General features: G+C 36.5%; 1 protein-coding gene and 1 long non-coding RNA gene across 3 annotated transcripts; both read left to right on the forward strand.

The window, feature by feature from the left end:
• Positions 1-2,956: 2,956 nt before the first annotated feature.
• On the forward strand, positions 2,957-9,141 carry LOC139132683 (uncharacterized). 2 transcript variants are annotated; one of them, XR_011552392.1, is made up of 4 exons: positions 2,957-3,013; positions 3,604-3,663; positions 4,392-4,864; positions 8,690-9,141. It is a non-coding gene; the product is annotated as an uncharacterized lncRNA (long non-coding RNA). The 2 variants fall into 2 exon arrangements; XR_011552391.1 differs by lacking the exon at positions 8,690-9,141 and having other exon boundaries at positions 4,392-5,507.
• A 24-nt stretch (positions 9,142-9,165) lies between these two features.
• On the forward strand, positions 9,166-10,143 carry LOC139143500 (histamine H2 receptor-like). Its single transcript, XM_070713892.1, has one exon. The coding sequence runs from the start codon at positions 9,166-9,168 to the stop codon at positions 10,141-10,143; it is 978 nt and encodes a 325-aa protein (XP_070569993.1).
• Positions 10,144-11,113: the final 970 nt, after the last annotated feature.

Below are 11,113 nucleotides of genomic sequence, written 5' to 3' on the forward strand. Positions count from 1 at the left end.
TTTGTACAATTTGAGATTAGTTTTGACAGTAATTTGCAATATAAACTTTAGGGTATGGGTAAGGTTTGGTTTTATTTCACGAATACCTTAACAGATATTGCACATTACAACAAGTCATTCTAAAGAATTATAAATTGTCTTTCCAATAATAGCCCATAAACGAGGTTATAGTAAAAGGTAAGCTCAGTAGATGACTTACAAGACGACATTTTTAACAAAAACATGTGCGAGTCGGCAATACTGTGAATTTGCTTACCCTTCAAAAATGTCACTAAGAGCGATTCAATCCCGATATTTTGTCTTAAAATTCTATTAATATTTTAGACATGTCCTTGTAGCAAATAAAATAGATTTCATACAAAGCATTGCCTTTTGTAATATGTCTAGGTAAAACTTTGGTAATTTGTGAAATAAACGTAGTGGTACGGGGTAAGTTTTTGTTCTATACCTTGATCACCAAAGATGATATTGCATATTAGAACATGTCATGCTAGAGAAAAATATATTACCTTTCTTATGGTACCCAACTAGTCAGGTTATATTAAAAAGTAAGCTCAGTAGAAGAGCTACAAAAAGAAAGTTTTAACTAAAACGTGTGAGGAGCAGCAATACTGTTATTTTGCGGTACCCTTAAAAACATGCCGTTAAACCCATAGCATCCCAATATTTTTTCTGTTGAAAGTTTATTTCAAGTTTCTAGCATGTTGCTGTAGAAAACAAAACAAAGTTAATACAAAGCATTGCCCTTTTTATTATGTCTAAATAAATCATTGGTAGAATTTGAGATTACTTTTGACAGTGATTTGCGCTATCAACTTTGGGATCATATGGGGTAAACTATGGTCCTGTTTCATAAAAAGTATGATGATATAATAATAACATATAATTTTAAAAAGAAATAAATTACCTTTCTAATGATACCCCACAAGCTATATTATTTTAAAAAATAAGCTCGGCAGACGACCTACAAGAGGACTGGTTAAACAAAAACGCATGCAAGTAAGCAATACTGTGATTTGCCATACCCTTCAAAAGATGACGTTACAGCTAAAGCATACCATTATTTTTCTGTTAATAGTCTATTTCATATTTCTGACATGTCCCTGTAGAGAATAAAACAAAGTGAATACAACGCATTGCCTTTTGTATTATGTCTACGTAAAAAATTGGTAGAATTTGAGATTACCTGTAATTTGCGACATATAAAACTTTGGAGTAAGGGGCAAGTTTTGGTCCTATTTCATGCAAACTATAGAAGATATTGCACATTACAGTATATTGTTTTAAGACGAATAAATTGTCTTTCTAGTGATCACAGTCAGGTCATGTTAAAAAGTAAGCTAAGCTGATGACTTACAAGAAGCCAGGTTTTGACAAAAATGCATGTGGGACGCAAAATCATGATTTTGCGGTACCCTTCAAAACATAACCGTACCAACTATTGAGTCCCTATATTGTTTCTGTTAAAATTCAATTTTGTATTGCAGAGATTCCAATCCTTCTGAAAAAACAGGTTTGTTATCCTGTTGAGAGGGGGTGCACGTAGACCCCTCTAACCCTCGGCATAATAGATTGATAGTGATGCTTGCTGTATCATAAAGACACGGAGGCATAGAAAATTTTCGAAATACGTCTCATCAAAATTATTTTACGTAAAATTATTTAAAGTGTATGTATAAAAATAGACAGTCATCGACAGTCTACATCACTGTTAGGAGAAAGTGACAATATGACTACGTGGACGCGTTTTAAAGTTTTCTTTTTAGAGCTTTGCATTAGTTCATCACACGCCAATAAAATACTCATTCACGATATACCAGTATAGCAAAACTTGCAAGTTTAGTGACTATAGAGACCATGCTGAATGGTAAATACCCTATTTTTATATTTATTTTCTTCTCCAGCACATTACAATTAGTAAATAACGTAAATCTGTTTGATTTGTTTTATTTTAAAGAAACCATAGTTATCATATTTTCTTCCGCTTAAAAATACTGCATTGCCAGAATAAATCGATTTAAAGTCGTCCAATTCTATGACATCGTATTTTTTTTACAAAAACGTATACTTTTTAGAAAGACAAGTATCTGCACTTTCAAAAACTATAAGGTATATAGCATCTCAAGCCAGCTGACTTCATCAAGGAAAGAATGTTGTAGCCTATGCCCCTAGCTTTTGCGTACCCCATACGATACACGCAATTCAAAAGAGAAGTAGTGTGTTGTTAAATATCTAGTGTTAACACTTATTTTCTTGTTTGATATGTAAGAATAAGTAATCTAAACACGAAAAGCTATCAAAAGTTTGCTTCATAAAAAGTAAATCACAATTGTTACATTGTATTAGGGGTAAAAATTTTCAAAATTTTCAAAAAAATCATTTTAAAGTCGTCCTATTCTAAGTCATCATATTCCATGTACACAAATTCATTTTGCTAAAGTTAATATCTCTCATAAAGATTAATGTCTGAGCTTTCCAAAAATGTAAGTTGATGTTATTTCATGATAGTTTACTTAATATAGGGGAGGATATAGTACCCCCTACCCCTACCAATTTTTTGCCATTTTTCGCAGTACATGCAATTCAAAACCCAGCCAGAGAGGTAGTGCGTCCCAAAATATCCAATGTTAACATCTTTTTTCTTGTTCAGCAGATCCTAAAGAACAAAATAAATACCCAATGTAGTAGAGTTGTGTAGGGGTGCACGGTTGGCCCCTCCAGCCCATGAAATATATGTCTGCCAGTCTATGTCCCTGCCACTATGCATGCATGTGAACAGGCATTGTAAATGTTTGACAATGTATTCTTATTGCATATTACATGGTACAGTATATAGTGTACGTCGTGGTAGCATCAAGGAACATAAGACGACGCAGATGCGAATATGCGAATACATGAATACAATATAGCAGTATAAGGAACTCTAAAAAACTTTGTTTTTATTTTCTTAAAATCCAGCAGACGGTTCTCATTGGAATAATTGTAGGACTTGTCGTCGGGATTGCAGTCACAAGTAAGTTGTTTGTCCGCATTGTAGATGTTCGTATTTGAGGAAACACATTTCTTGTCGATGGAATGTCAGTGTACATTTGTGTGCGGAAGGTGCACCATGGGAAATTTGGAACGGATAGTCACAACACAGGTGTTCATTGTCAATATGAAGAAAAGACAGCTCGTGTACTTTTATAATTATACATCTGCGTCTGTAAACCTATGGAGTTTCGTCACACAGTAAATTTCGGGATTTACGTCCGAGAACATCGTACGCTTTTGCATAGACGTCGACACGTTATTTGTCGTCTCGTACAAATAATGCAAATTTTTTTGAAAGGAGGTTGATGTTTATCTCTATCCTTGCACGTCCCTAGCCAGTTTCTGCAGCTTGCTCTTAATGCAACGCAAAGTCACCTTGAATCTTCCAGCCTACAGAGAGATCTGTTCATTTCTGAAGTCCATAAGAAGCATTAAGATGTGATGGATTCTACCGGGCACCTATAGTGCAGCCTTTCTAACAAATCAAAAATACGCTTTGTAAAATCAGATCCCTACACACTACAAATTGTTTAAAGTTTATAATATATATTCGCGTGTTGTCATTTGTAGGCGTCGTCATCTATGTTGTAAGAAGACAAAAAAAAAAGTGAAGTAAGAAATGAATATCAAGTAAGTTTATGTGTTAATTGATAAATATATTAATTGATATTAATGGATTAATTGATATCTTGCACCTTTCAATCAATGTGAGGAGAAGGATATACATGGCGATTGATATTATCTTATGTAACAGTAAGAACAACTCAGGAATTCGTTGATATTTCACTTATAGGAAAAAACTGCGATTCCAAAGTTAACTTTAAACAGCGTAACTGTCCAGATGTCATAAACGAAATCATGGTGTGTGCGTTCAGCTAAGGGATAATTTTTTACTCTTCTCCAGTTATATGTCATCATCATTTTGTACACTGAGTGACTTATGCAAGTATTCGACTATTTCTTGATATCAGCAATAGGTAAAAAAGCGGCCTTGTCCCTTTAATGTTATTAAAACTGGATTGTTAACAGAAGTTAAGCTCAATAAGCTGACATATCAGGTGATATTTATGTAGGCCCGGTTAAAGGGTTGCATTGAATTTTATTTACAACCATGATAGGCAGTTTTATGCTCTCTCGGTGTCTTATCATGCAAGATCAATGATTCTCTAAAATTTTTACATCAGCTTTTGATGGATTTTTCATACAAGTACATCCACTTTGACAAGCGAAACATTTCAATCAGTATGATGCAAAGTTTATAAAATTACACGCAAAGGCGAAATATTTAAGTTTGTGTTCATCACTTGGTGAAACTTTTCGGAACATTGTAATGGGAGGGTATCCTTTTTTCGTCTTAGGTTGCAAACTCGACAGCGATGCAAAACCATGCAAGCGACAGCCGTGCTCCTACTACCCTAGGGCAACCTCGTTCTGTCGTCAACTCGTCAACTCGAAGCGAGCCGACCTATGTCGAGATAGATGATGTGTCAAATCCGCGTGGAATCTACGCAACGACGATATCAGGTCAAAAGCCAAATCAGGCCATATCGCTCGGGTACAGTGAACTACCACCTCCAAATACGGTGGATAGCCCTTACACAAGCTTACAGGATCGGAAAATAGATGTTTACACCAAACTAACGACCAAAGGAATGCACTCGGGTCAAAAGCCAAATCAGGCCATATTGGTCGGGTACAGCGAACTGCCACCTCCAAGCACGGCGGATAGTCCTTACACCAGCTTACAAGATCGAAGAATAGATGAATACACCAAACCAACGAATAAGGGAATGCACTCCACGGATGACTAACTGTACCAGCAATGATAAAGGTGGTTAGCTGATTTTTCACGATACTGCACAACACGGCGACACTACTTACATTCTGCTCTAACTTTATATAGAGCTTCAATAAGAATATAATTTGCTAACATCATTGATACTATATTTTAAAAGCTTCTCATTTGGAAAAAAAATATGAATTTTCGAGAAATCGCCCTCTGTTGACGGCTAGCCTGAGTTTGCCATTTTTCGTACGATGTTGAAAGAAATGTTCGAAATATGATTTCTCTATGAGGGTAATCACTGTTGTTCACCATTATTGAATGTAGACTTCATAACATTTCCTCAATGCCAACTTTGACATTTTTTTCTCGATGGATATGATGATTGCCCATAATCCAGAAACATTTCACAGAGTAACAATTATTGCCATTATTCTCAACTTCCGTGCCTAAGCATATTAAGAATATGTAAAAAAATTATTTTGATATATCTTAAAATTAAGTGAAAAATGAGGGGTCACCATGGAAACTTTGAAAGATCGGGGAAGTCAAACTTACGTGTTTTCAACAGCTATGGTGAGGTGGAAGATAGTGTAGTTGCAATTGCAACAAGAATTATGGCGGTAGAGGGGATACAAATGGATATGAAACCAATATTTAGTAAGAATGGGAATATTTCACGTTTTACTGTTACCATGGTGCAAGTGATGGTATAATGAGCAGAAAATTCATTTACGTATTATTATAAGTATACATATAAGCATATTTTTTCGGCCATACCTTCTCTTTTACACTTGTATCCACTTGAAGAAAGATTAATTGCTTTGAGAATTCCGAATTACGCACTTGTGCATCTTGCCTTATGAGTGCAAAAGGTCACTCTCGGTACTACTCAATCCTGCTCTGACATTATTTACAAAATTTGAAAACACTTCATACACTTTACTACAATCACCTGCTAATTCTGCACCACTTTAAGACACTGACTTTGATACATATAGTGAGGTTGATCCTAAGGGAGCGTTCAGTTATTACGGCCGGGGATGGGCCGGCAAATTCTTCCTGCGCATCAGTCAAAATAAGTGAACCCCCCCCCTACCCATTGTACCAAAAAATTATTGACCCCCTTTCAAGATGACAAAAATTTCATGACCCCCCCCCCCCCCATTGCTTGAGTAAATTAGCTGCACACACAAACACCTCAGGGGTATGGAGCAATAGAATCCCCCAAAAAAGAGCTTAGATATTTTCAAATGACCTTCCTTACAAACTCAAAATGTGTTAATGCTCAGATTTCCCATTCTGACTTGCTATAATTTGAAATTACCCCTAAAGGGGTTGGACAGAAATTACTGGTGGATCGCAATATTTTTGCGCAAGCGTGTGTGTACATTTTTTGATATTTGGATTTAATTAAAAATCAGCTGTTGATAATGTTGATTCACTATACATGGTATACATATATTTTCTCATACATGTATGAGGAACCTATGTAATACTTTTTCAATGCAAAACTATATCTATGCATTAATAGATATTTGATACTTTTCATAAATGTACTTAAATGAAATAGGGATGTTACAACTGGCATGTGGACAAAAAGATTGACCTTAGAATTTCACCAAAAATGTTCATCCACTATACATGGGAGTCTATGAGGAAAGTATGAATAATTTTTTTCCAATACAAAAATAGGTAAACCCATGTATTTATGTACTCTTGATTATTGATATCAATGTACTTGATTAGATTAGGGTGGTAACAAATGGATGTGTTCGCCAGAAATTGGATTTTGGAATTATACCAAAATGTAGATTCACTGTACATGGGAGTCTATGTGGAAATATGAATATATTTTTTTCCAATACAAAAGAATCAAAATCTGTGTATTTATAGACATTTGATAATTCATTTTAAAGTACTCAGTTAGCCTAGGATGGTTAAGGTTGATATGTGTGCAAGAAATTAGATTTTGGAATTTCACCGAAATGCTGATTCACTATACACTGGAGTCTATGAGAAAACTAAGAATAATTTTTTTACAATGCTAAACTAAATAAATTTGTGCTTTTATAGGTGTTTGATAATTGATACAAATGTACTTGATTCAAATAGGGTATTTAAAAGTTCAGATGTGGACAACAATTATGATATTGGAATTTCACCTAAAAGTATTATTTAACTTTTCATGGTACTAGTAGTCTCAGTACAGGTAACTGTTAAATAATTTCCCTGACAAAACTTGCTATATCTCTAATATGTAAGTAATAGGAATTGTTCATTGCCCTCAGTGCAGTGAGCTTGATTTACAATAAGACAAGCCTCAGAGTTGCCAAGTCAAGATGTTCATGTGACAGATAATTATACGTTTGTTCAGATTTACAGGTGAATAACTTCAGAGAATGAAATCATGCAACAAATCATTTTTATCTCCCAGAATATTTCTGAACACTGAAACTGCTTTTTGACGGGACAGATACTTATGAAAATTAAGTGACCCCCCTCTGAGCTGTTTGAAAAATACATGCCCCCCCCCCCTTTGCAGTTTTCAAATTTGAGGTGACCCCCATGGATTTTGCCGGCCCACCCCTGCCCTAATAACTGAACGCTCCCTAAAGAATGTGCGGTGGGTAACATCGACACTTTGCTTGATGACACTGAATATTGAAGTCAGGTTCTGACTTTTGTACCTGGAGAAGATCAACATCCTCTTAAGGTAAATGGCGACGAATTCGGACGCGCACGCGCTTTAGAACGTTTCTGCGCAGATTTAACTCCAGCCTGCCGCAAATGGGTTATTTTGTAGCGCATGTATTTAACATCACCTGTCATTGTTGGAATAGCGCTTTTACCTAATTTTTTGACCCAGTCTCTTAGAAATACATGTGACCTATAACCTTGTCATATTTTGACCCCCTAGGAAGCTGGTTTTTATTCAATATTAGCGAAAAATTAACATTTCTCTCCCATTTACATGGCGCATATTACCCATTCGCCTGGAGATATTGTAAAAAGTAGCGTGGTGACACCCTTTTATTAAAAGTGTAAACTAAATGATATTATATTAGGATTTTATTCGCCAAGTTTGGTCAAAATGACACCATTCAAAGCGACAGGAAGAAAGTTCGAAAATTATGTAGTGATATAATTTCGATATCGTCATTTTGTAATCGATACTTATGTTAAAATTTCCTTACAAACATCATGAAAACTATACATTCGATAGATATGGATCTTAAGTCTTGGTATTTATTAAAATTAACTCATTTGCTAAGCGTTTTATAATTGCTTTCTTTAGTTAAAGTGAATTATATCATTTTTATTTATTTCTAACGACGCCATTTTAACGTCCGTTTCCATGGAAACAAGCGTGGTGACCCCCATTTTTTATTTCATTTTTGCACTTGCAAAACTTCCAAGAATATTTGTGCAAAGTTTCAAGAAAATGACACCACAACTTAATTTTGACGTAATTCATAGTACTTCACCTTAAGCTTCAGTTACTGAGAGCGTTACGATCAAGACTGGTACCTTAACTCATGAGGGGATTGGCCGGCACAAACCATGTATCTAATCATCTGAAGACGGAAAAATTCCGATTTACCGAATTAATGGCTTGTGACCCCAGAGAGTAAATAAACTACCGATCAAGTAGAATAAACGATCACAATGTTTGTGAAAATGACACCACCAAATGTCTCTGACACGCCTTATAGTTCAAGTCGCGTGTCGAAGACATGATTGACACCTTCAGTCAATGCCTTATGAATAACTACCACTATTTCACTAGCCGCTGGCATTTAAGGTCTCAATAAAAACTATTAAATGAATCATTTTTTCTACGTCTCCTTATTATATCACTTCTTTTTACAGTGTGCTCCGCTCTGAACGTTTGCTTCAGCTGGACATGCTTATGTCCTCCACAAACAACCAGAAGTCGGAGGGCTCTCAAGTCTACGGGCTAATATACGCGATCACACCGAGCTACGCGGTCGCACCACTCGTACTGTAGTGCGTAAAAAATGTTTGAAGATTTTTATTCGTGATGCGCAGCCTTGAAATCTAATGCATAAGAGCGAAATGTCGGTTTTCATTCCAAGAGGAGTGACGTCAGTGGTGAAATCTACGACGGCCAATCAGAAAAGAGAACTAGGGTATTCACTCACTTTCTTTCAGTAGATAGTTGAGGAAACGAGCTGCCTCATTAGGATGAACGATCACATATGTTTGATGCGTCCGCTCTAAAAAGTCTGATCGCGCCTTGAACCTATCGTTTACCGCAAATTTTCAGCTAGCGTCTTTCGCGTACTAGACTTCAGTACCATCAAAGCTGTGGCAATTTGAAAAGTATGGTTGATCACCAGGATCCCGGTACCGCTGTTATCGTGATACAAGCGACTGTAATTGTGACAATCGCAGCGCTAATTATCAGTAGTAACTTATTGAACATTGCAGTGCTCAGCCGCAACAAGATTTTGTCCATCGGAGGACGTTGTTTCATGATGTCTCTCGCCGCTGCCGACCTTCTGGTAGGATTGCTACTTTCCACGACTTTGGTCGGTTGTGTGACGCGGAAAGATCTCATCGCTTTTGCCTTTCCGGGTTGTTTTTTCTTAGGTTCTCTTTCACATATTGCGTATTCAGCATCCTCCATAGCGTTAGCACTCATTGCAGTCGATAGATACCTGTCCATAGAACGACCTATTCAATACATCAACACGGTCACCAAGAGCAGGGTGGTGATAGTGACTATCGTTGCGTGGACAGTGTTGACATTTTACGCAATCGCAGTAGGCTTGATAGAAAAAGACTTCCACGGATACAATCCTGACGTGTTTATGTGCATCCCGAAGTATGCTGAGAGATATGTTGCCATTTTCAGCGGTACTGCATTTGTGATGATTCCATTCGGAGCGATGATCTTTGCATATACCCGGATTCTTGTAATCGCACGGAACAGGCGTAGAAGAATCGGAATTCAACAGCAAGGTGGAAGTAGCTCTCAAAACCTCTCCGACATGAAAGCAGTAAAAATGTTCCTCGCAATAACTGCTGCCTTCTTCTTAGCATGGACACCATACGGAACGTTACAAATGTATTTCTTCATATCAGGGAAGAATGATGAAGTTGTACCCCAATGGCTCGGACTGTGTGTCACCTGGATACTCTCGGCAAACAGTTTCTGGAACGTTATCATCTACAGCGCGATGAATAGATCGTTCAGGAGAGCCGCCTTTGCTGTTCTAGAGAAATTGCCGTGTTTTGGGAAAAAGACACCCGTCGAAAATATCACAATAAACACTGTCGAATCGGCGACGGACATATAGTGCTTCTGTTTGGGAAACAGTGGCAAATATGATGAGCGTACGTTAGGCTTACTGATTCATATAGACTTTTTTATCAAATCATTTTTGTCCCATGTTTGTTGTCAACATTCTTGTGATAATGGAGGCTTTAAACAATATAACTATCGGAACTAATTTGGAAGAAGAAGATCGTTTCATTGTTGAAATGCACAAAAGTTTTAGGTGTCCTGTAGCTGAACGTTTCAATATTACAAGTTACCAATAAACACAAGTGAATTGCAAAACCAAGAAACATATTATAATTAGATGAGCTAACATTTGAAGATTACGCCTACCTCACTACAGTATCCTGTTGTCCAAAACAAGTTCCAGTCGTGTTCCATGTACATCATAGCCTGTCCAAAAACTGTTTCCCTTCACGTTTGAACTCATAAATCACATTTTTGAATTTCATTATCAAGATTTCAATCACTCAAATCAAAATTTAGAATATCAAGCAATAGTTGGCATTCAAGTGACATTCTGTATACGTAATTTGTGAAGGAAATATTTGATCTGCACTCAGCTTTATGCCCGTTTCTACATGTACATACGCTATTATTTGCTGCGGAAAAAATAACAAAAATGATATCTTGAAAGCCTCGATTCAAGAATTCTGAAAGAATTCAACAGGTTTTCTAGTTATAGACTGGGGACATTGGATGATTCACTAGAAGAGACGGACGTATAGGGATCTACGCCCATCGATCAGTTAGTCTGAGAGCCACACTGACTATGTAAAACGCAGACCTCAATAAACAATTTACGCACGGGAGTCGTTCTCATACTTTTTTCAAGGAATGGTATTTAAAAGATATAATCATAGATGATTTCGTCTGTCTTATTTATTGAAAGTAATATGTATATCCTGTGAATATAAATTAAAAGAGTTCACTAATCGAAAAAATAGCTATCTTAAGCTTCTTACTTTCAAGATTACCCTGCTCTTAAA

The sequence above is a fragment of the Ptychodera flava genome, chromosome 1, assembly GCF_041260155.1.
Source record: "Ptychodera flava strain L36383 chromosome 1, AS_Pfla_20210202, whole genome shotgun sequence".
Taxonomy (NCBI): Eukaryota; Metazoa; Hemichordata; class Enteropneusta; family Ptychoderidae; genus Ptychodera; species Ptychodera flava.

What these genes read in the sequence shown, in the direction of transcription:
- LOC139143500 (XM_070713892.1), top strand. Translation starts at nt 9,166, where the DNA reads ATGGTTGATCACCAGGATCCCGGTACCGCTGTTATCGTGATACAAGCG.